Source organism: Bubalus kerabau, chromosome 2 (genome assembly GCF_029407905.1).
Source record: "Bubalus kerabau isolate K-KA32 ecotype Philippines breed swamp buffalo chromosome 2, PCC_UOA_SB_1v2, whole genome shotgun sequence".
Classification (NCBI taxonomy): domain Eukaryota; kingdom Metazoa; phylum Chordata; class Mammalia; order Artiodactyla; family Bovidae; genus Bubalus; species Bubalus kerabau.
The window spans coordinates 187,760,853-187,787,545 of NC_073625.1; the positions used below are offsets into that span (position 1 = coordinate 187,760,853).

At 40.8% G+C, this 26,693-nt stretch overlaps 1 protein-coding gene across 1 annotated transcript in view; it reads left to right on the forward strand.

Moving 5' to 3' along the window:
- BACE2 (beta-secretase 2) overlaps window positions 1–26,036 on the forward strand; it is a 113,937-nt gene extending 87,901 nt beyond the window's left edge. The window contains exon 9 of the mRNA XM_055569720.1: window positions 19,369–26,036. Coding sequence (XP_055425695.1) covers window positions 19,369–19,622 — 254 coding nt within the window. The 3' untranslated portion in view covers window positions 19,623–26,036. The remainder of the gene's footprint in view (window positions 1–19,368) is intronic.
- The last annotated feature ends 657 nt before the right edge of the window (window positions 26,037–26,693 follow it).

The following is a 26,693-nucleotide window of genomic DNA, read 5'->3' on the forward strand; positions in this document are numbered from 1 at the left end:
TGAAAAGTGAAAGTGAAGCCGCTCAGTCCTGTCCGACTCTTCGCGACCCCAGGGACTGCAGCCTACCAGGCTCCTCCGTCCATGAGATTTTCCAGGCAAGAGTACTGGAGTGGGGTGCCAATGCCTTCTCCGATCATGTTTGCTAGATTTTCCAGTTTGAATGAGTACAGGTCATTCATTGTGACTGCTGTGCAGCTTCCCATTATATGAGTATACCCAGATCATTTAGCCAGTCCTACCTTGATTAACCCTTGGGTTGTTTCTGATATTTCAGTTATAAACAGTACTATGCCAAACATCTTTGTGCACATGGATGAGACCTTCTGTAAATGGAATTTGTAGGTGACTTGTATGCCAGCCTTCAGGATTACTGGGTGCTATCATATTTTTCTTGGAAGCAGCTGGACTACTAGAGTTATACAAGAATTTTCATTCTGTCAAAATATTACCATATTCATTTCGTTTTATTTTTGTCAATACGTATGTAAAATAGTGTCACATTTAAATTAATATCTCCTAAAATTACATAACTTTTGATATGTCTATGGACTGTTTAACCTTTTTATCTGATAGTGAAATTTTCTGGTAGCAATTTGTGCACATTTCTCTATTTAGTTTTTATTGACATGCCTAAGTTCTTTCTATATTCAAGAAGCTATTTTTCTGGGTTATATGCATGGCAATTATTTTCTCCTAATCCCTCTGGCTTTTCTTGGGTTTGGTCCCTTTTATTTATGCTTTTTAATTAGTGAAATAGACTTTACTAATCCCTTTTTAAGGCTCTTATTCAGTACTTTTTTTGAGAAATTCTTCCTTACTCTAAAAAAATAGAAATTATTTTTCTTCTAAAGATATGATATACTTTTGTTTCATCTTCGTCTAAAATGTGAAGTAGAAATCTAGTTTTTCTGAGGCCATTGAATTTTCTCAGCATCATTTTTTGCTTATATGCTTTTCCAAACAGTTTTTTTAATATTTCACTGTGAAAATTTTCAATATTCAAAAAGAGTAAAAGTAATAAAATAATGTTCTGCATACCAACCATCTGGATTTAATTTTAACATTTTGCCACATATTGGTATATGTGTGTATGTATGGTTTGCTGGGAGAAGGCAATGGCAACCCACTCCAGTACTCTTGCCTGGAAAATCCCATGGATGGAGGAGCCTGGAAGGCTGCAGTCCATGGGGTCGCTGAGGGTTGGACATGACTGAGCGACTTCACTTTCACTTTTCACTTTCATGCACTGGAGAAGGAAATGGCAACCCACTCCAGTGTTCTTGCCTGGAGAATCCCAGGGACGGGGGAGCCTGGTGGGCTGCCATCTATGGGGTCGCACAGAGTCGGACACGACTGAAGTGACTTAGCAGCATGGTTTGCTGAACCATTTGCAAATAAGTTGCAATGTTTTGGTATTTCACCCCTAAATATTTCATTATTCATCTCAAAAATAAGTATATCCTACTACATAATCATATCAATATGAAACCTAAAATGTAACAGTACTTACCTAATATCGTGTAATATCTAAACCATTGTCCAGTTTCCCCATTTGAAGGCCAGTTGTTTTATAGAATGGATCATAGTCAAATTTATTGGAGTACTTCTTGATGGTATCATTTAATGTTTGTTTGACATCATATTCAAATTTCCTGTATACTTGAACTTCAGTCTAAAGGCTTGATTAGATTCAGGTTAAATATGTTTTGCAAGGTACCTACTAAACGTTAATAGCATCTTTGCCATGTGTATATATCTGGGTCTATTTCTGAGAATTCTGTTCTGTCTCAGTAGGGACAGTTTTGTATCCTTGTGCTATAACATATGGTTTTAATTCCTGTAGGTAAAAGAAGACTCACTGTCTTGTAGGGGTTCGACTCTTTCTCCTTATTCTTCTTTAAAATTGTGCTGTCTACCTTTGTTGTTTTATTTGGCTTGTCAAAATCTCTGAAGAATCATACCAAGATTTTGGTCAGAACCATACTGAATTTTTAGGTTAACTTAAGAAGAAATCAAATCTTTACTGTATGAGTCTTTTCCCCATAAATGTGCTAAATCCCATTTGTTTAGGTAATCTTTCATGTCTTACACAAATGCTCAGTAGTTTTCTCTAAACGTGTCTTAACATATATACTTATTACCTCTCTATTGCTATGAGATTATTTAAAAATGTACATTCTAATGGATTGTTTGGCATACAAGCATTCAATTTTTTTTGTATATCAATCTTCTATTAAGCGACCTTGCTGGGTTCTCCTTTTTTAAAATAGTTATTAGAGTCACTTGGATTTTCTTTGAAAAGTTATATAATCTGCAAATAGTACATTTTTATCACTTCTAATCTTTTATCTTGTTTTTATTTTGTGGTGCTTTTAGAGGCAATATTGAATAGAAATGGTAATGAATATTTTTCCTTAACTTAATGGGAGTAATTATTATATTTTACCATTGAGCATAATATATGGGATAGGTTTGTGGAATTCCCTACTAATCCTCAGTTAAGGGATTCCAGTAGTTTAGTATGAATGAAAAAAACCACTTGACAGTTTCTACTAATGTTAAACAGACTCCTACTCAATGACTCAACAGTTTCCTCTTAGGAGAAAGGAAGATGTATGTCTACTCAAAGACGACCAGAAACAGCTTTATTCATAAAACCGACCAAAGTACTGCATTCATTTAGTTGTTCTGTAAAACTATCATTTCCTTCTAACTAAGAACAGCCTCCTACAAAAGAGAATGGGTAAGCAAATGGTCATCTTTCCACTCAGTGTAACACTAAAAGTGAAGTCGCTCAGTCATGTCCGACTCTTTGCAACCCTAGCGTTTTTCTTTTCACTGAAGAATGTACTTTAGGATTTCTTTTATTAAAATTTGTGAAAGGTATATTTTATTTCACCATTTATTTTTTTTAATAATTTCATTTATTTATTTTTGGTTGCCCTGGACCACGGGCTTTCTCTAGTTGGAGTGTACAGGCTTCTCACTGCGGTGGCTTCTCTTATTGGGGAGCACAGGCTCTAGGCACGCGGGCTTCAACAGCTGCAGCACATGGGTTCAGTAGTTACGCTGTGCACATCTAGGGTGCTTGGGCTGTAGTAGTTACTGCACACAGGCTTAGTATTTGTGGCTCGTAGGCTCTAGAGCATAGATGCAGAAGTTGTGGTGCAATGGCTTGGTTGCCCTGTGGCATGTGGAAACTTCCTGGACCAGGGATTGAACATGTCCTCTTTATTTGCAGGCAGATTCTCATCCGCTGCACCAGCAGGGAAGTCCTCACCATTTCTTGAATCATAATTTAGCTACGTATGGAATTTAGGTTGGCCATTTTCCCTTAGTGTTCTGAAGATGCTATTCATTATGCTCCTGCCATCATTATTGGCAGTGCGTTTCCATCGTTACATCTTGAAGGGTAATCTTTTCTTTCTCCCTGGACAATGTTGAGAGTTCTTTTAATTTTATATTTTTGGTGTTCTGAGTTTTCACCATGATATATCTAGATGTAGGTTATTTTATTAGCTTGCTAAAACTCATTGTACTCTCTGATTCTGATAATTTATGTTTTTCATCATCAACCCTAGAAAATTCTCAGTAATATCTCTTCCACTATTGCCTCATATGCATTCTTCCTATTTTCTTCTAGTCTTCTATGAAATAAATTTTGGAATTTCTCATTATTTCCTACATATCCCTTGACCTTTTATTCATATTTTTCTGTCTTCATCTTTGCTGAGTTCTGTGTGGGCTCCTCAGATACATCTTATATTAGCCTCGTTCTCTCTTCAGCTGTGCTTAATCTGTTTAACCTATTCTGTAAGTTTTTAACTACATTGACTGTATGTTTCATTTCCAGAAATGCTATTTTGTATTTTCTCAAATGTACTAGTTTACTTTTCTATCCAATCCAATGAGTCACTCAGTCGTGTCCAGCTCTTTGCTACCCCTTGGACTGTAGCCCACCAGGCTCCTACCTCCATGGGATTTTCCAGGCAAGAATACTGAAGTGGGTTGCCATTTCTTCTGCCAGGGGATCTTCCCAACCCAGGGACTGAACCCGGGTCTCCTGCATTGCAGGCAGACTCTTTATTGTCTGAGCCACCAGGGAAGCCCAAAGTCAATCATATAGATTACATAAACTCTTCCCTTATTATTAATTTTTGAGCATCATGATCTGTTGTATGGGTGTTTCCTAATTTGTTTAATCCTTATTGATAGATATTTAGATTATTTCTAAACTTTTGTTGTTACAATGATGCTACAATGAACACCATTTATATATGTCTATTCACACATAAGAAAGTATACCTCCAGGTTGGATTACTAGAAGTAAAATTACTGGGTTGAAGGGTGTAGCATTTGTAATCTTGATGGATATTGTCACATTGCTTTCTTAACAGGTTATGCTTGTTTATACCTGGCTATAGTAGTTCTCTAGCAATGTATATGATGGCCTGTTTCTCCAGTCAGACTCACCAACATGGTGACCTTGGGGAATTTTGCCAGTCTTATGGGTGGAAAAGATTATCTCAGTGTGGTTTTAATTGTATTGCTTTATATAGGTGAGGTTGAGTTTCTTTTTATATATCTAAAGGCATTTGTTTTTCATTTTCTGTAAACTATCTACGCTGATCTTTTCCCCATTTGTTTTTTGTTGGGTTTTTAGTTTTTTTGTGTTAATTTGTAAAAGCTCTTTATGTGTACATTTGTCTGGAGGGGGCAAAATACACTAAAATTCATATCTCAATTGTAAATTATTCTTAAACTTTGCTTCTGATGAATTTTAGTGTAAAAACTATTTACTTTTATGCATTTAAGTATATCAGCCTTTTGCTCTAAGGTTCTTGGGCTTAATGTTCCATTTCAAATTATCTTCCTCACTAAAATTATTCTGTGAGTTAAGTACTTTTACATCTGGTTTCCCCTGGCATAGAATGTATAGATTAAATATTTTCCCCCAAGATGACTACCAGATTGTTTCTATAACATTTATCAAATGATCTATCTCTTCTTGACTAATTTGAAGTCCCACTATTATTGCATACCAAATTCAAATAAATACTTGAGAAATATATATTTATTTCTGGACTTACTATTTTGTTCAGTTGATATGTTGTAGAGTATTATTTTCCTTTTGTTCTTTTTTTCTAAACTTCTCTGCTGTTCTTAATTTTCTTTTCCTTTATGAACTTTTGAATCAGCTTGTTCAGTCAAAAAAAATAATCTTGTTGTTTTAGTGAGCTTTTAATCCCTTTAAACGCAGCTATTGTATAATTCAAGCAGATTGCTGTATTTTCTAACGTTGAAGGAGAACTCATCTCCCTGTTTTTGTGTCTGCTGACTGTTCTCTCATGGTGGATTTGTTTTCTCACTTGGTTTGTAATTTTTTTGTTGTGAACTTATCTTTGGTGAAAGTGAAAAGTGAAGTCACTCAGTCATGTCTGACTTTTTGTGACCCCATGGACTATAGCCTACCATGCTCCTCCGTCCGTGGGATTTTCCAGGCAAGAGTACTGGAGTGGGTTCTCATTTCCTTCTCCAGAGGATCTTCCTGACCCAGGAATCAAACCCGGGTCTCCCATATTATAGGCAGATGCTTTACCGTCTGAGCCACCAGGGAAGTTCATCTTTGGTGAAAGTGCTTTTATTTTCCCATCTGAGAGACTTCAGTGCACTTTGGTTTGTAAAAATGTTCCTATAAAGCAATTTTGCATTTTTCTGTTGGGTGTTTTCAAACCAAGTATAGGGTTTCTATACCAAGTTGTATAAATTTATATGTCAGCCATGCTTGAGGTACTGGTTTGGAGGTTCCATTTCTCATGGAAGAATCTCTCTTCCCTTCAACTTCTACCCCTTCTCAAACCTCAGACAGAGTCAGGCTTACTTATTGGTAGAGATTTTCTGGCTCCCTGTACCGATGGGCCAGACTTTCACTGGCATCTCAGCTCTAGTACCTCTCTCCTTGGTGCTGGCATCAAGCACCACCACCACCACCCCGCCCCCTACTTTCTGGGTATTGAAACTGCAGCACTAGGGTCTGTTTCTGACTTCAGCTGCATATTTTAAATTGAGCGTTGTTTTATTCTCATTTCTATGTGTTATGACAGGAGAAAGTTCTACCTTTGCATCAACCAGCACTTGAAAAATCTTTGGGAACTCCCCTTTCCCCTGCCCTGGGTCTTATTTTGGTTTTCATAATAATCTGTGTTTGTCAAACACCACTTAGTTTCTGGGATTAGACTTCTCTATAAGGGATGGGCTGAGGCAGGAAGGAGAGCAGTGAGTAGGAGCTCTTAGATTATAACCTCTTGGGGAGCTTTTTAAAATATGCATGCTCCATAGCCTCACCTCCTTCTGTAGCCATGCTGTATCAGAATGGTGGTGGGTGGGAGGGTGATGGGTATTTTGGAAAAAGACCCCAAGATGCTTCTGTTCTGCTGCCCCTGCTTCTCCTCGACTCACCCTCCACTCCTACGGACAGTCACTATTCTAGTCTCAGATCAGATAAACAAGGCAGGAGTCACAGTGAATCATGGAGCAGGCCAACCGGGGTCTTCAGCACAGTCTCCCGTGCCTGGAATAGGTATGAGGCACTGCAGGACTTTCAACTGCCTCTCTGTTGCCTGGGCCAAGTGTCCTAAAGCTAGGAAAATAATAGAGTGCTAAAATTGACAACTTTCTCTTAATGTATCCAAAGCTTCTGAAATACCACCCATCTCTTTTTATAGATTGAGACATTTAGCACCCAAGAGCTGTATAGATTTCAGCTTAGAAAATCTGAGACACATCATGGATTGTGGCAATCGTTTCACTGTGAATTTTCTTTGCTGCAGGTTGAAATTGGATCTTCTGGTTCATGTTTAAAAATAGGAAAGTTAGCTGTTAAGAACAGAGTCTCAGAGATACGCCTCTGACATTTACATAGAGTACAACCAAATGATGCCAAAGCCAAGGGCCCCCAAAGAAATAGATTAGGCAGCCCTGCTTCCTCACTTTACAGAAAAGAACAACGAGGCTTCGGGATAGTAAACGACTTCAGGTAGTTGCAAAGCAAGGTGGTACTAAATCCATTACACCTGTCCTGTAACCCAGGACACTTTTCTAGTAAACCATGTCCACTCAGAACACATCTCAGTACTGACTAATCCATCCATCAAAGGGGACAAGTCACTTTGTTTTGTATGCTATGATGGAAAGGACCTGACCATGATAAATGTTATAGTTGGTAAAGGAGATATCTTCTTCAGACATTCATTATCAACTAGGTCCTCACCTCCTAGGCGATAAGATGAGAAATGCATGATTAAAATTTTAACCCAAGACTTTGGTGAAAGAATTTAAAATAACAGTGTGTTAACAGCTGACATTCCGTAAACACTGGCCTTACTCCAGGCGCCATGCTAAGTACTTAATTCCTGTTCCCTTGATTATCCACACAACAAGGACTGTGCTGTTATTATCTTCTCTTTACAGATGGGGAAACTGCAGGGCAATGAAGTTAAATAACTTGACCAAAATGACACAGCTCATAAGTGACAAGTAGGATTTGAACCCCAGGGACCATGCTTTTAGCTACAGTATACTATGGCTTCTCAGGACATCAAACCAGTCAATCCTAAAGGAAATCAACCCTGAATATTCTTTGGAAGGACTAATGCTGAAGCTCCAATACTTTGGCCACCTGATGCAGAGTCGACTCATTGGAAAAGACCCTGATACTGGGAAAGATTGAGGGCAAGAGGAGAAGGGGGTGGCAGAGGATGAGATGGTTGGATGGCACCACTGACTTGGTAGACATGGAGTTTGAGCAAACTCCGGGAGACAGTGAAAGACAGGGAAGCCTGGCATGCTGCAGTCCATGGGGTTACAAAGAGTTGGACACGACTTAGCAACTAAACAACAAATGAAGTTAAAAGTTCTGAGACCAAAGAATTAATAGTATGTGTAATATATGTGTAAGGAGTCGGACATGACTGAGTGACTGAACTGAACTGAACTGAATATCTGTGCAGGCTTTTCTGGGAGTGGCATTTCTAGAAAATATCCTCTAGATGTTGTTTATTTATTATTCATTTATTTTTAAATAAATAATAATTTTTGACTGCACTGGGTCTTAGCTGCTACACACAGGCTTTCTCTAGTTGCAGCAAGCAGAGGCTACTCTCTAGTGGCAGTGTGCAAGCTTTTCATTGCGGTGGCTTCTCTTGTTCTGGAGCATAGGTTTAGGGCACTGGCTTCTCTTGTTCTGGAGCATAGGTTTAGGGCGCTGGCTCAGTAGTTGTGGTGTGGGGGTTTAGTTGCCCCACAGCATGTGGGATCTTCCCAGACCAGGAATCAAACCCATGTTCCCTGGATTGGCAGGCAGATTGGCAGGTCACCATTGGACCACCAGGGAAGTCCCAGATGTAATTGAAAATCAACTTTCCTTTAGTGTTGAGTGCTATGGTCAGATACTCAATCATGTCCAGCTCTTTGTGATCCAATGGACTGTAGCCCACCAGGCTCCTCTGTCCATGGGATTCTCCAGGCAAGAATACTGGAGTGGGTTGCCACTTCTCCTTCCAGGGGATCTTCCCAACTCAGGGATTGAACCCGCATCTTTAACATCTCCTGCATTAGCAGGCAAGTTCTTTACCACCTGCAAAGCCCTTCATGTTGAGTAGCTAGTTAGCAAATGAGAAGTCTGTTGTCTCCAGATGATACATTATGTCTGACAACTTTAATGGGTGCTAGTTCTCAAAAACTTTTTAAAAGATACATAACTTTCCTGATTATAAGAATGACACACGTACATTAAAGAAAGTTGGATGATTTTTTTTTACTATTTTTATTGTATTTATATATATGTACAGATGGTCCTAGACTTAAACGATGGTTTGACTTGAGATTTTTTGACTTTATAATGGTGTGAAAGCCATATGCATTCAGTAAAAAGTTTACTTCGAGGTGTGAATTTGGATCCTTCACTGAGCTGGCGATGCTTGTGGAGTGCTGGGCTGCGGCAGCCACAGCCCCCAGTCAGCCGGGTGATCACAAGTGTAAATAACTGATATCCTTAGAACTGCTCGGTACCCATAGGTGCTGTTTTCCACTTTCAATACAGTATTCAATAAATTACAGGAGAGGTTCAACCCATTGTTATAAAATAGGGTTTGTCTCAGATGATTTTGCCCATGTGTACATGCTCAGCCTTTAAGTTGTGTCCGACTCTCGCAACCCCGTAGACTGTAGCTCACCAGGCTCCTCTGTCCATGGGATTTCCCAGGCATGAATACTGGAGTCGGTTGCCATTTCCTCCTCCAGGGGATCTTTTTGAACCAGGGATCAAACCCAGGTCTCCTACACTGCAGGTGGATTTTCACCACTGAGCCAAGTGGAAGCCCTGATTTTTCACACCTGTAGGCAAACGTAGGTGTTTTGAGCACAGTTAAGATAGTCCAGGCTAAGCCAGGGTGTTCAGTAGGTTAGGTGTATTAAATGCATTTTTGATTTAGTGATATTTTCAACTCACCATGCTTTTATTGCGATGTAACCCCATCATAAGTCTAGGAAGGTGTGTGTGTGATATGAAAAAGTGTATAAGCTTGGGCATTCCACTTAAAGAACAATGCTAAAATCAATTGCTAGGAACCTTACAGATCTGGGGTTGGTTTTGTTTTTTCTTTTTCATCCTAAATGCAATCATTTTCACATCTGTTATTCTTTGATGCATTTTTTGACTGCCTTGTTCTTTTGATTTTTTTAAAAATGTTGTTGAGATATGAAATGAGCCGTTCACATTATAGGGTACAATTTGAAAAGTTTTACATAAGATGATAAGTATTTCCATCAAGCCCCCAAATTTCCTTGTACTTTTCTATCTACCCCCTAGACCTTGCTGCCCCCCAACCCCAACCCCAGATAGCCCCTGCTCTGCCTTCTGTCACTACAGATTACTTTTCCCTTGTTAGAATTTCATATAAATGAATCATAGCATGCATTCCTTTTTGCCTGGCTTCTTTCACTCAGTGTAATTGTTTTAAGATTGACTTCTTTTTGTTTCATGTATCACTATTTCATTCACTTTTATGCTGTGCAGTACTCAGTTGCTGCTGCTGCTAAGTCGCTTCAGTCGTGTCCGACTCTGTGCAACCCCATAGACGGCAGCCCGCCAGGCTCCCGCATCCCTGGGATTCACCAGGCAAGAACACTGGAGTGGGTTGCCATTTCCTTCTCCAATGCATGAAAGTGAAAGGTGAAAGTGAAGTTGCTGCATCGTGTCCAACTCTTAGCGACCCCCTGGACTGCAGCCTACTTAGTTGCACAGATATAACTGGTTTACCCCCTTTCGCCTGTTGATATTTGGGTTATTTCTGGGTTTTGGGGGCTGTTATAAATTAAGTTGCTCTGAAAATTAGTGTCGAAGTCCTTGGACATGATTTTCATTTCTCCTGAGAAAATACCTAGAAGTGGAATGGCTGAGTCATATCAATGGGATGTGATTTTCTCCCTAAGAAATCGCCAAACTGTTTTTCAGAGTTGACTGCATCATTTTCCATTCCCACCAGCTGTGTATGAGTGTTTCAGTGCCTCTGCATACTCATCAGCATTTGATATGGCCAGTCTTTTCCATTCTAATAGGTAGCTGCTGCTGTTGTTTAGTCCTGCTCCAGAGGATCTTCCCAACCTAAGGGTCAAACCCATGTTTCCTGCATTGCAGGTGGATTCTTTACCACTGAGCTACTGGGGAAGCCCCTAGTAGGTAGGTAGTAGTGTCTTATTGTGGTTTAAATTTGCCTTTCCCTAATGGCTAATAGGCTTTCCCATCTTTTCATGTGCTTATTTGCCATTCACCCATCTTCTTCGGAGAAGGCAATGGCACCCCACTCCAGTACTCTTGCCTGGAAAATCCCATGGACAGAGGAGCCTGGTAGCCTGCAGTCTGTGGGATCGCTAAGAGTCTGGCATGACTGAGCAATTTCACTTTCACTTTTCACTTTCATGCATTGGAGAAGGAAATGGCAACCCAATTCAGTGTTCTTGCCTGGAGAATCCCAGGGACAGAGGAGCCTAGTGGGCTGCCGTCTATGGGGTCGCACAGAGTTGGACACACCTGAAATGACTTAGCAGCGGCAGCAGCGGCAGCATCTTCTTTGGTGAAGTATCTTTTCCAGTTTTCTTGCCCATGTTTATACTAAGTTGCTGTTTTCTTGGGCTTCCCAGGTGGTGCTAGTGGTAAAGAACCGCCTGCCATCGCAGGAGATAAAAAGACTCAGGTTTGATCCCTGGATCAGGAAGATGCCCTGGAGGAAGGCATGGCAACCCACTCCAATATTTTTGCCTGGAGAGTCCCATGGACAGAGGAGGCTGGCAGGCTACAGGCCATAGGGTCGCAGAGTCGTGCTGAAGCAACTTAGCACACACACTTGTTTTCTTATTTTTGAGTCAGAATTTTTTATATTCAGAATGCAAATCTCTTGTCAAAAATGGGACTTGCAAATATTCTCTCCCAATATTTTCAGCCTCTTAACATTGTCTTTCGAAGAGGACATATTCTTAATTTTTATGAAATAAGACTCAATCAATGTTTTTCTTTTATAAATTGTGTATTTTGGTGTTATAGCTAAGAAATATTTTGCTTCACTTGATGATGTGAAGATTTCCTCCTATGTTTTTTCTAAGCATTTTATAGTTTTAGAAATGTTTCCAAATATTTATGGATTTTCCAGTCATCTTTCAGTTGCTAATGTCTAGTTCCACTATTGCCAGAGAGCACACTTACTATAAGTTGAATCCTTTTCAATGTATTGAAAGTTGTATTGTGGCCCAGGAAATAGTCTATCTTGGTAAATATTCCAAGTGCTCTTGAAAACTGCATATTCTGTTGTGTGGGTGGAGTATTCTATAATTATTAAGTTAGGTGATAGAATTGTTCAGGTCATCTACGTCCTTTGTTATTTTCTATCTATTTTTAAGAAAAGGAATTTGAAATCTCTTACTCTCTTTGTAAAATTGTTTCTTCCTCCTTACACTTTTACCATTCTTATTTTATGTATTTTGAAATTCTGTTATTAGGTATAAAAACATCTAGTATTATGCCATGTTTATGAATTGAACATTTTATCATTATAAAATTACTGTGTTTATATGATAGTACTCTGCTCTGGATCTCCTCTGTCTGATATTATTATATGCTCTCTGGGTTTCTTTTTATGAGCATTGGCATGATACATCTTTTTAAATCCTATGACTTTCAACATAATTGAGTAGTAACATTTAAAGTGGGTTTCTTGTAGGTAGCATATAGTTGGGTCTTGCTTTTTATCCAGTTTGACAATCCCCATTTTTTAACTGGAGTGCTTAGACCAGACATCAGCAAACAACAGCCAGTAGCTAAATCTGGCATGTGACCTGCTTCCATATGGCCCATGAACTAAGAATGGTTTTTACATTGTTAAATGGTTGTTAAAAAATCAGAAGGAATATGTGATAGAAACCATGTGTGACCCCAAAAATTAACATGTTTACAGTCTGGTCCTTTACGGAAAAAGTTCACAAACCCCTAGTGTAGGCTATTTATATTTCATGAGATGATTGATATGGTTGGATTTGAGTCTGTAGTCTTGCTATGTGTTTTCTCTGTCTCAGCTGTTCCTTTTTTCTCTTTTTCCATCTTTTCTTGAATTGAGTATTTTTATCTCCTCGGCTAGTTTACTAGCTATGACTCTTGGCTGTGTTATTTTAGTGGCTCTAGGGTTTGTAGTATCCATTTACTTTATCACGCCTACCGCTTCCTGTAGTAAACAAACCTACAAACTGTCCTTCCCTTTCTTGCCTTCTGTCCTTTCTAGAATATTACTATCATGTATATTTTACAAATCTCCTGTGCGTGAATGCTAAGTCACTTCAGTTGTGTCCAACTCTGTGTGACCCTATGGACTGTAGCCCACTGGCTCCTCTGTCCATGGGATTTCCCAGGCAAGGATACTGGAGTGGGTTGCTGTGTCCTCTTCCAGGGGTTCTTCCTGACCCAGGGATCGAACCCACATCTCTTATGTCTCCTGCATTGGAGATTGTGTACATTCTCCAATTGGAGATTAGAGTACATTGTGATTACTTTTGCTTGAATCAGTCAGTTATCTTTTTAAATATTTAAAGTTAGAAATAAAGATTTTACAATTACCTACATAATTACCATTTCTAGTGTTCATTTCTGTGCGTAAACCCCTGTTTCCACCTGATCTCATTTTTCTTCTGCTGGAAGGGTTTCCTTTAGTGCATTTGATAGTTCAGATCTGAGGTAATGCTTTCTTTCTTTTTTTCAGTTTTATTGAGGTATAATTGACAAATAAAAGCTATGTATAAGGTGTACAACTTGATGTTTTGATATCCATGTACGTTGTAAAATGATTTATTGTTGTTTAATTGCTCAGTCATGTCCAACGCTTTTTGACCCCATGGACTGTAGCCCACCAGGCTCCTCTATCCATGGAGATTCTCCAGGAAAGAATACTGGAGTGGGTTGCCATGCCCTCCTCCAGGGTTCTTTCCAACCCAGGGCTCAAACCCACATCTCCTGCATTGGCAGGCAGGTTTTTTTTGTTGCTGTTGTTTTACCACTGAGCTCCCGAGGAACCCACTGTAAAATGATTACTCAAAGTAGTTAACATATCCATCATCTCACATAATCCTTTTTTCCATTTTTTTTTTTTTTTTTTTTTGCTGGTAGTAAGAACACTTAAGTACACCCTCTTAGCAAATTTCAAGTCTACAGTACTGTTAACTACAGTCACCATGCTGTACCTTAAATCCCAGACTTACTCATCTTGCATAACTAAAACTTTGCCTCCCTTAACCAATATCTTCCTTTACCTGTACCCCCAGCCCCCAGCAACCATGGTTGTACTCTCTGAATCTATGTTTGACTTTTTCTAGATTTCATATGTAGGTGGATCGTGCCGGGTTTGTCCTTCTGTGCCTGGCTTATTCCACTTAGCAGTATTCTCCAGGCTCATCCATGTTGCCCAGATGGCAAGATGTCCTTCTAAGACTGAATAATATTTCAATATGAATACATGAGTGTATGTGTGTGTGTCTGCTTATGATAAATTCTTTCAGCTTGTATATGTCTGAAAACACTGCTTTATCTTCACTTTTCATAAATACTTTTGTTTGGGATAGAATTCTAGGCTGGCTGGGTTTCTCCCCTTGGTACTCTAAAGATATCACTCCACTGTCTTAGAGCTTGTATAGTTTCTGACATGAAATCATCTACAGTCCTTTTCTTTGTTGCTTGGTACATAATATTTCTCTCCCTCTCTTCTTTAAAGATTTTCTCTTTAACACTGGTTATCAGCAATTCACTGGTGTATTCGTGTTTCTTGTACTTGGGGTTCTCTGAGTCTCTTGGATCAGTGGGTTTATAGTTTTTATCCCATTTGGAAATTTTTTGGTTCCTATTGCTTCATATATTCTTTCTGCCTCCCATCCTCTCCTCTTATTTGGGTGGTTGCACAGTTGACTGATTTTCTATTTTTTTTTTCAGTATTTTACTTTGTTTCATTTTAATCATTCATATTGCTGTGTTTTCAAGTTCACTTATCTTTTTTTCCCAATGTGTAACCTGCTATTAACACCATCCAGTATATTTTTAATCTCATGTAATGTAGTTTTTAATCCCTAGAAGTTTGATTTATGTCTTTTTTATAGTTTGTATTTTAGGACTTGCCAGGTGGCACAGTGGTAAAGAATCTGCCTGCCAATGTAGGAGACACAGGAGACGTGGGTTCAATCCCTGGGTTGGGAAGATTCCCTGGAGAAGGAAATGGCAACCCACTCTAGTATTTTTGCCTGGAGAATCCCATGGACAGAGGAGCCTGGTGGTTATAGTCCATGGGGTCACAAAAGAGTCGGACACAACTGAGCACACGTCTCTATTTAATGTGACTAAGAGATCAGTCCTGGGTGTTCTTTGGAAGGACTCATGCTGAAGCTGAAACTCCAATACTTTGGCCACCTCATGCGAAGAGTTGACTCACTGGAAAAGACTCTGATGCTGGGAGGGATTGGGGGAAGGAGGAGAAGGGGATGACAGAGGATGAGATGGCTGGATGGCATCACTGACTCAATGGACGTGAGTCTGGGTGAACTCCGGGAGTTGGTGATGGACAGGGAGGCCTGGCGTGCTGTGATTCATGGGGTCGCAAAGAGTCGGACACGACTGAGCGACTGAACTGAACTGAACTGAATATTTTGTCTATCATTTCCTAAGTAAAATAGAGTAATAATAACTGACTTAATACAATTTCTAATAATCCTATCACCTGTGTTATTTCTTCCTAAAGTTTAATTTATTAATTTTTCCCTGTTATGAATTTTTCTGTTTCTTTGCACCTTGGTAATTTTGTATAGATGACAGACATTGTGAATTTTACCCTGTTGGGTGCTGAATACTTTTGTGTTCTTTAAAATACTCTTGAGATTTGTTCTGGGTCACAATTAATTTCCTCATAAAGAGTTTGATCCTTTTTTGTCTCGCTTTTAAGCTTTATCAGAGGCATCAGAGTAGTGTTAGTCTAGGGATAATCTTTCCTACTACAAAGGAAAGACCTTTAGTACTCTTTAAGTACCCTTAAAGAGTGAGTTTTTCTGGGTTTTTGTTTTTCACTGTGGGAAGCAGTTAAACAGGAAATAACTGGCCACAATCATTATTCTTATGTGAGCATAAGAATTATTATTGTTGTGTGAGCTCACATGATTCTTGTGTGAGCTCCAAGCACAGTTTCTTTTCATCCTTGCAAGTGGTTCTTTCACTGGCCCTCATTCATTTTAAGGTCAGCGCTGGGCTGACGGCTCCAGGGAAGTGCTCTGGGGATGTGTGGGGTTTCACTTTCTCCTCTGCATCTCGCTACCTGCAAACCCCAAGAGCCTTTGCTTCTCTGGGTTTCTGCCTCTGTCCCCCCAACTTGGGTGACACCCTTGACTGTTCCACTGCCCAGAAACTCTCTCAGTGTAGGAAGAAGGGTACCTGGAAGGCTGGCTCCATCTGTTTCCATCCCTCAGGGTTTACTGTGTCTCTTTACCCAAATTTTAATATCTTCAGAATCTTTTTCATATTTTTTTTGGTCTATTATTTTAGTTGTTTCAAGTGGAAGGGTAAATCTTGTCCCTCTTCCATCTTGTCTGGAAACAGAAGTGGTTTCAAGTGACTTTTCATTTCTTGGTGCTTTGTTCTATTAAGATATTATCTTTCCACTAAGCATGTTTCATTCTCATAATTGCTTGTTAAAGCTTCTCTATTTATAAAGGAAATGAATCTTTGAAAAGACAAATGGCCTACTGTGGAAGGACATTTGCAACAAAAGAAAGTTTTTTACTATATACATGACTCTTACAAATCCATGAGAAAAAGATAGGAATTATAATAGAAATGGTCAATGAGGGTATTTTTCCTTTTTTTTTTTTTATTTTTACAACTTTTTTTTTTTTAAACTTTACATAATGTATTAGTTTTGCCAAATATCAAAATGAATCCGCCACAGGTATACATGTGTTCCCCATCCTGAACCCTCCTCCCTCCTCCCTCCCCATTCCATCCCTCTGGGTCGTCCCAGTGCACCAGCCCCAAGCATGAGGGTATTTTTCAAATGGGCCCCCAACTAGTAATCAAAGAACTACAGACATGGTTTTGGATTGAGAACCATCGTTCTTCCTTATAGATGCTGATGTTGGTAAGAGTGTGAGAAGTGGCACCCCAGCTTGTGTTGATGGGCATGTGTGTAGTGTCTCAGCCTTTCTTGTGTGTATGTTGTCAGCATATATCTAGATGCCTAAAAGTGAGTGTACCTTGACCCATAGTTTTACTTTATTAATTCATTCTGAAACAAACTATGAATAAGGGCAAAGACTTAGGTACATGATGTTTCATATGTCAGTGTTCACAGTAGTGGAAATATTAAAAACCACTTAAATGGACTCAAAGATTGGTAAGCAGATTTGATACATCTATAATATGGTTTTTGTGTAATCATAAAAACAGCATGGTTGAAAATTAAATGATATGTAAAGACATATCACATATAAAGTGAAAATACAGTGTATGGAACAGCATGATTCCATCTTTGTTTAAAAAGTTGATGCCTTTGATTATATTCAAAAATGTCAGTATTGGCTATTTCTGAGTGGTAAATTTTGAGTGTGTTTTTATTTCCTTGTTTACTTACAGTTTCCAATTTTTTACCATACTATCCCTTTGTAATAAAGGTTATTTTTGTTATGTAACAATGTGTATGCTCAGTCGTATACAATTCTTTGTGACCCCATGGACTGTAGCCCACCAGGCTCCTCTGTCCATGGGATTCTTCAGGCAAGAATACTGGAGTGGGTTGCCATTTCCTTCTCCAGGGGATCTTCCTGACCCAGAGATCTAACCTGTGTCTCTTGCATCTTCTGCTTGGTAAGTGAATTCTTGACCCACTGAGCCATCAGGGGAAGCCCTTGTTATGTAATGTTTGTTAAATGCTCTAGGGCTTCCCTATGGCTTGGATGGTAAAGAATCTGCCTGCCATTCAGGAGACCCAGGTTCAGTCCCTGGGTGAGGAAGATCCCTGGAGGAGAACATGGTAACTCACTCTAGTATTCTTGCCTGGAGAATCCCATGGACAGAGGAGCCTTGCGGACTACAGTCTACAGGGTCACAAAAAGTCTGACACAACTGAGTGACTAACACTTCACTTTTCTTTCTGTCGTTAGCTGAGGATGGCTGTAGGCACTTGAGCATCTAGACGAACAGAAGGCCTGCATCCCTCTCTTCAGAGATGTTTGCACGTTCTGTTTCTTGCTTTTCTGTCCCAGCACTTTTAGAAAAAGTCAGGCATGCTACATGCTAAGTTACTTAAGTCATGTCCAACTCTCTGTGACCCTGTGGACTGTAGCCCTCCAGGCTCCTCTTTCCGTGAGATTCTCCAGGCAGGAATACGGAGCGGGTTGTCATATTCTCTTCCAGGGGATCTTCCTAATGCAGGGATCAAACCCACATCTCTTATGTCTCCTGCATTGGCAGGCAGGTTCTTTACCACTAGCGCCACCTGGGAAGAGAAAAAGCCATGGATCCGTATTAACAGAATCCACATCTGTAGTAAGAAAAAGCAACCGCTTTGCAAATTATTCACATTTGTCTTTTCCCTCACTTTAGACCATACCTTTAAAGGCTGTGATTCCATTATTATTTTGACTTTTTCTTCCCTCAGTAAAAAAAGATCTTACTGGGCAGGCCTTAGGATCTTGAGGCTTTACCTATAGGAAAATTAAATGCTTAGCAGTCAGTTTAAATGGGTTTAAATGAGTCAGTTTAAATGAGGCCTTTTTCTTTTTCCAAGTAAAACTTGGGATGCCAAGTAAATTCTATACTTGGAAAGGAGCAGATCAGTCTAGTACAGACAAATGAAATACTAGTGATCTCCAAACCTGCTTTGGGAAGTCCTTCTCCAGGGAGAATGCTTTTCAGGAATCCGTTTGCAAAGTAATGGGTAAAATTGTAGGTGTTTTGGTTTGTTTTGTTTTTTTCCCTTATTACCAACTATGTCCTAAATCCACTGGTATACTCATTTAACACTCTTTTTATTTTATTTTTTTCACCTCAAGGCATGTGGGATCTTAATTCCCTGACTAGGGATTGAACCCACTGCCCCTGCAATGGAAGTGCAAAGTCTTAACCACTGAACCACCAGGGAAGTCCCTCATTTACCTCTGTTGATTCTGGGCACTGTGTACACTGGAGATGTGTACAAGTGTAAGTGTGGGGCAAGTATGTGGTGGGGAAAAGTCTCCTGGGCCAGGCTGACCCTGCTGGTCTTGGAACCCATCAGGAGTGTGGGTCAGGCTGATGTAGGCATGTTACCTACTATGGAATCTACCATGGAGCAGGAACTCAGGGTGACTCCACAGGGTAAATCCCCATGATTCTGGCAGGTGCAGCTGAGTTTTCTGTTCTAGATGCTTCTTACTCTTCCTTGCCCATCTCCACTGAGGGCGCACAGCCACGCGACTCACCAGCAGGCTCTGAGTGGTACACGCTCACCTGCCTGGTGCTCCGTTCTGTCGTGAAGGACCTGATGCTTCAGTGTCCTTCCGCACATTGCTCTCTGCCATGTGGGTTCAGCACCTGCAGACCTTGAGACACGCTGTCACTCCAGCAAGAAGGGGACTGGACCCTCTGAAGGCACACGGCCACCGAGACCTCCCTGGTGTGTGCTCAGACTCTGGGGCCTTTGGAACATGAGAGCCAATGTGACTTGACTGTGGCTGATAAAGCAAACGGTTGTCTCTTGTGTCATGTGACAGAGATGACTGCTCGTTTCATAGCTGCGGCTTTTCCCCCTTCTGTCTCCTCAGAAATCGCAGGTGCTCCGGTGTCTGAAATTTCTGGGCCTTTCTCAACAGAGGACATAGCCAGCAACTGCGTCCCTGCCCTGCCGTTGAACGAGCCCATTTTGTGGATCGTCTCCTATACTCTCATGAGCGTGTGTGGAGTCATCCTTCTCGTTTTAATCACCCTGCTGCTACTTCCGGTCCGGTGTAGGCATCACCCCCGAGATCCCGAGGTGGTCAACGATGAGTCCTCGCTCGTACGGCATCGCTGGAAATGAAAAGCCTAGTGACCGTGAACTCGACAATTAAGACGATTCAGTGCAGCAGGCAGGGGTTATAAGGCAAGGCTTCTTCCTGTGCGCACTAGTCTTAAATCTCTGTTTTGCTCCCAGATGCCTTCCAGATTCACTGTATTTTGATTCTTGACTTTACAGCTTCCTCTTTCTCCCCTACTTCCAAGGAAAATGATAATAAAAAAGCACCTCATTCTTAATCAAAACAGAGTGAATTGGGCTTCAGGCTTTATGTAGCTGGTTATGCCAAACTATTTGGGTGTGCCACCCCCCACCTCCCCCCCCCAAAAAAAAAACCACACAAGCCTTGGCTTGTTCTCTTTTCCCTTCTATCTCTGGAGAAATAAGTGCATATTCTTTATAACTCTTCTTAGCTAATGGGAAGCTTTTTGTATTGATCACATTTAAGGGTATTTTGTACCAGGATCCATCTGTGTCAAAGTGATACAAAAAGGTTTGCAATATGACAGCAGGAGAAGTAGTCTGGGGCCTGATGATAAAAAAACATCCTGCCCCTTTCTGAGTTGGAAGGAGAGCATCAGGCCCCTTTTCTGGGTCTCTCTGGGCTATGCCGGCGTGTTCAGTCGCTTCAGTTGTGTCCAACTCTTGGTGACACTATGGACTGTCGCCCGTCAGGCTCCTCTCTCCACGGGGTTCCCCAGGCAAGAATACTGGAGTGGGTTGCCACGACTTCCTCCAGGAGATCTTCCTGTCCCAGGGATTGAACTCACAGCTCTTGCATCTCCTGCATTGGCAGGGGGGTTCTTTACCACTAGCACCACCTGAGAAGTCCTGGGTCTCCCTGTGATCTGAAGGCGAGCTGGACTCTACTAGGAAGAGATGATCACTCAAGTCTTCACCAGCCTCTTCTAAAGACAGAAAGCCTTCAAATGCAAAGGAAGCCTACTCTTTGTACTCAATACTTGCATAGTACTATGGGTATGAAAGTAAAAACTACCTCTGTCAACACTTGGCCCAGGGTCCTGTGCCTGGTGAGGGTACAGGCAGCCTGGTTCCAGCCATTGCCCCCACCTAAAGAATCCTCTTTCCAGCAGGAGAAACGCAATAGGTGCTGAACTGCAGATCAACCTGGAGATGTTCTGTCACGGAGCTGGTTATCATCACATACGCTTACTCTTACCCAAAATGAATAAACACCGTATGAAGGAGAAAAACAGATTCTCTTTCACTAGCTTAATTGTTTCTTTTCCAGGTCTCCCCTGAAGGTAGGTTGCTGATTATTCTTTTGGGAAATAGAGACATGGCTCAGTGCCCATATCCCTGACCAGCTCTCCGAGGATATGAGGGAATTTCTACTTTTTCCTGTACTTTGGAACTGTGAGCTTCTGTGCGCAGAACCGCCAAGGCTCAAGCACACCCAGCTGAAACAGCTTGACCAGGTGTGACAAGCAGCTGACCTGCATGCTTCTTCCCTTTGGCATGTTCAGTCTTTGGTGATGAGTCAGGTGTGCGGTGGTTTCCTTATTTGGGGAACTCCACACTTGCTAGCATTTATTTGAGGACTTTGGCAAAGAAAAGCAGAAGCCTTTAACTTGAGGTCATTACAAGAAGGGTTTAAAGGCAATATCCTTTCTCTTGCTGTGTGCCAAGTTCAAGGGTCCCTTTGCATCACTGTTGGGGTGGGTCAGATATACACTACAAACCCGGAAGGGCTCACTGAAGCATCGCCTCTGGCTGGGATGTTGTTCGTGTTCCTGTGGATGTTTCAGTCACCTGCCTGGTTCACTGTCTCCCCAAGTCATCTCCATATTGAGAAATAGATGACCCTGCCAAAGATGACTGTGCCGGAGAGATGCAGAGCCATTGATATGTGTCTTAGTGTCCTCGCAGACACTAAGTGGGCCCCAGGGCCACTCAGTCTTGTGGCAAAGGACTGAGTTACATCTTAGAACATGGATCTTCTGTGTTCTTTAAGATGCCTTCAGATGTGGCTGTGGTGAGAATGGGGCCCTCTTGAAATGGGATGAGAACAGGACATTGTCATCAGAAGTTCATTGCCATTTCCAGCCTCAGCTAGTTGAGAGGTAATAGTTTCAAAATACATTTCAGAGATAGAAATCTCTGGGAAGTCCAATTCTCTTTTTGCCCTCTTGGCTTTTTCATGGGTTCCTGTTTGGTGGTCCACTTTACCTGGACGTGAAGGTGACACCCCTTGACAGTACCTTCCCCTTGCTCTGAAAAACCCAAACTCCTGAAATAAAAGGAGGTGATTGTATATACGACCCGGTTAATTCTGCTGCTTATTGCTTTACTCGGGCATCTTCTGTTTCATTTGCCCGTGTTTGGTTTCTGAGCTGGAGACCGTCTCTCCTGCCACCAACTAGCAGGCATGGTTCCCAGAATACTTGATAATAGCAAGTTAGATTTCAAGCTTGGGTGTTTGAATGAAGTTTGCTATAATGCTCTGTATTTCCTATCACATTTCCTCTACCTTTTCATCTGAGATGTCAGTGGATGTGACATTTTAATGGAAATACTGAAATTACAAAAGCATAACTTAGCAACAAGAATGAAATAGACAATTGAAATTGGGACGTTTTCCTGGCGTGCCTTGCTGCTGAAAATTGGACTTTGAGTCAAAACCCTGTTAGTGACACGCACCTCCTCCAGTTATGTAAATTGATCCTTCACTTGGCAAACCTTCAAGCAGGCTTGCTTTGAACAGGAAAGGAGATAGCAGCCCTTTGGGGGTATCATTTTTATCAGGCAGCACACTGTGGAAGGGGCTGGAAGATGGTCCTCTCCTGAAGGATGCAAATTAGCATCAGGTTTTTGTCAAAACCTTGTCAACTCTCTGATAGAAAAAGGATGTTTTTACGTGAACAATGTATTTTTTTAAATAGGCTGATGCTTTATATTCTTGATGAGTTATTCAGAAGCCTGAAATGAAACCCTGTTTTCAGAACCTGAAACTGTTTATCAAAAATAGCAATGAGATGGGGATTGATTATATTTTTTCCTCTGGAATTTAGAAGAACTGCAACCGACTGGTGTGTGATCACCATGGTGAACTATTTTGTGTTTCTTATGAGCCAAAACACAGGGACCTGGTGTTAAAGAAATAGATTCCTGGTGTGTGACAACAGGGACGGTCTCCCTGAACACAGCCCACTCCCAGACTTTTGTAAGGATTTTTCTTACCTGCTTATGTGAAATGCAGACTTTTTGGTCCGAAATAAATTTGGGGTCAGTTACAGTTCAAAACCGTGAAAGTAACTCCCAGCAATGAGGCATTAACAAATGCCTCAAAAACAAAGCTTCACAGAGCTTTGGGCCGTAGATTCTGCAAAGCAGTTTTCCTTTGGGGATTCCATTATCTCCTTCAAGAGAAGCAGAAGGACTATTTCTTCATTTAATAGGGTCTCCTCTCAAATGGAAATTTGTCAAATTCCTCTTACCAGATCCCCACTGGGGGAGTTGCCAGGCATGGTTTAGTGCCAAATTCTAGCCTGGTGTCACCTGATGTCATTAGAAATAAATCACTGCCTGACAGCCTGTTCCATAAACAGCAATAATTGAGTTTCACAGACTTCATCCTTATTAGCAGAAAGCAAATAATTGAGTGGAGTCCCAGTGCATTTTTCTCTTGCATAAACTTATTAGAATTGATAACAGAACTGTTCAGAGGGAATACTTGCCACTAAGGGTGTTATCTCTTTTAGGCAAAACAACTAAACACCAACCATAAAATGTAAAATGATGAGTTTTGCCAAAAGAGACACTTAGATTTCTGGGGCCAAGAAAACTCCACACAACAGAAGTTGTTGTGTACAGTTTCCGTGGGTTTTAAGAATTTCAGATTTGAACTTGTGGCAGTTTTTCAATTAAATAGCAAGATGGAAAAATACATTTTGAAAGTGAGGAGGGGAAAATACAAGTATAATCGAAAGTATGCTAACAAAATAAACGGAATTAGCTCTTTTGGAAAATGGCTTCAGTTCCAGGAATCAGCAGATTTCTTTTACTCTTAACATTGCTGAAGCCATGGGAGATGTGATTTATTTCACACAGCTGAAAACCCCAAACTTCAAGAACGTTCAAACTGGAAACGTGTCAGATGTCAGCACAGAAACACAGAAAATGTGGCCCCTTACACTTGCTTGGCATTACCTGATCCAGGTGAAGACTGGTTCATCCAAGGAACAGGGAGTAGGTGCTGGCTGGGACTAGGAGAATTCTAGAACCTGGGAAGGGCAATGGGAATAAGAGGTCATATCCCTTGGTCAGTAGATGATGGCCAACATCTGGACGAACTGAGAACATCCCAGGATGTTGTAGGAAACTCATTTCCCCCAAGTTTGGGGTGCAGCTTACTTTCTTAGGAATTTTCCAAAGGAACCTCTCAGGATGTACAAATTTGTCAAAGAGAAACTTGCTTTGGAGCCATCGCCTCTGTTCTAACACAACTGGAGAGATCTGAACTCCCAAGCAGGACATGATCCTTAGGTTGCAGGTTCAAGGTCATGCCCTGGGAAGTTCATGGGACGTGGTCAAGAGTCTGAAGCCAAAGGGAGCTGGTGAAGTTTAGGATCTGAGCATCCGGCCAAGTTCACTGACTCAGAATCCTGCAGCTTCATGAGCACATTCCTTCTCCAGGGATACCTGCTGTCAGCGACATGGAAGAAAGGCTTGGGGGCAGCAGAAACCTCTTTCAGGGCACCTGGACACCAGCATCCTCACAGGTCCACACTGGCTTTGAACGTACACATCCTTGTCAGAATTCGGGCAGCTCTGGACTCCCCAAGAGATGCTAGTACACAAACCCAGCTTTCAGCCTTGGTAAGAATGCCTTCCTGAGGGCGAGCGGAGACAGCCTGATGCCCCAAGTCAGCAACACTGTGGGATGTGGTTGTGAGAGCAAAGCCAGGCCTCCTAGTGATGCAGTGTATCTTCAAAACCTCTAGTTACTGGTATTAAGTACAAATGGGTTGCCATTTCCTTCTGTAGGGTATCTTCCTGACCCAGGGATCAAACCCGTGTCTCCTGCATTGGCTTTGGATTCTTCACCACTGTGCCACCTGGGAAGCCCTAACGCACAGGTGTGCCCCACACATATCTATCTGAGTAGAATATTTTGCCAATGTAGATTTATAATTATAACTTATATAATTACAAATTATAGATTTATAAAATAGATTTTTGAATAAAAACTTAGCTGTCATATTGATGATGTCATTAAAAGGAAACTTTAAATGTTGAAAATCTTTGGAACCTAGCCTAATTTGACATTGATATTTTTCCATAGAACTTCCTTCCTTCCGGTTGGAATAATTTTACTTTTTTTATTCATGATGCACGCATGGATCAGAATTACCTGAGAAACTAGTGTCTAAAAAGGGCTTATTTTTTCCTGTTTTTTAAATGTTAGGTGCAGAGGTAGTTGAAAGTTTCCTGATATAACTAAGGTTTTAGCTTGCTTCATTTCATGTGTTAGAATAAAATTTCACCTGCACCTCACATTCTGGTAGTAACACTTCTGAGTGAAAGTTAAGAAAACTTTTCAAAAATTATCTTTGTGAGTTAAAGAAAAATAAGCAAAGCTAATTAAGAATCTATTCACTTGTAATGAGAATCACCGAAAATAAACTTTGGTAACCCCCGTTTCTTTTACAATTTGGTGTTCTTTGCTGCTAGTGGTGACTTGGAATGTTTATTTTATTTTTTTTTTTCCTAACTGTGGATATAATTTTACACATCCTTATCAATGAGGCTGGAAATTTAGGGTTGGAATTAGCATAATGAGAGGGGGAAAAAATGGATGAGATTTACCATGTGCTAATAAAAGATGAAGCTTTGTAATCTAGAATGATGTATTTCCTACTGTGTCTGTTAATTTGCACCATTAAATATACTTAAAGTTTAAAATCCCTATGTTCAATCATGTAAAGCAGCCACTGATTTTTTCTCCAAAAGGGTGACTTTTCTGCACCAGCAGTGTTTATGTTTTGGCTAAAGAGTTGAAAGCCTTGTATTCTTAAAAAAAAAAAAAAAAAGTCCTAAAAGTAGTGCTTTAGAAAATGTCTTTCATGTGTGTATCTCAGATTTTCATCCTTCAATACACAATTCATACGTGTCACTTGTATTTCTGGAAATGCTTCAGGTTATTTATATTTATTTCCCTTTTGGAATATTCCTCTATTTTTAATATATCATGTTGATTTAAATCTATGTCACCATAGGACCAGGAGCAGGACTGTAGAGGTGTTCATGTCATCTGAAAAGAGGTTATCTTAGTTACTGATCAGTCTCCAAATTGTTATACACCTCAAAAGTGGAGTTTTCTATAATAATCTTATTTTTCTACCTGTCTGTTCCACCAATTTGAGATGTGCACCATTGAAAAGGAAATAAAAGAGCTGATTTGTTTGAATAACTACTACTTCCAACTTGTTGGATTTGGAGTTTTTTTAACACTCAGTTCAAGTCACATTTCTGAAGTTACTGTCTGCAACGTGTCATGGTCTGCTTACCTGCACTACTTTATGTGGGTTCCTAGAAAATGTTCAAGATAGAGTTGAATGGAGGGTCCATGTCCAACCCTTAAGGTGTAAAATATGCTGGAAATTGGAGAAGAATGAAATACTTCAGAATGTGAGAACCATCCTGGGGAGTGGTGGAGAGAAACTACCTGTAGAAAATACCCCCAACAAATACATTTAAATGATCTCAAGGATTGAACAGGGCTGTCATGTGGGAACTGAAAATGGCCGGACCAGGAATACTGCCGGAGATGGGGCGGGGAGGGCGGGTCTCCAAATGCTGCAGGTGAGAAGTTAGCTCCAAGTCACGTGCCCGGGAAAACACAGCAAAGGGTTTGCCCTGGTAGTGGGCCCACCTCCGAAAGCAGAGCTGCTTCTGGGCTGCACTTTCCTGCCCAGGCGCAGTGCTCAGTCACGCCTTCCCGAAGCCTAGGGATCCAGCTGAGAGGGGTGTGTGCCAACTCCCGCCAAGCACAGATACCTCATGGAGACGGACATCATCCCTGAGCCGTGGGCAACCCTTTAGATAAGCAAACTTCTTTCAGTGACTGGACAC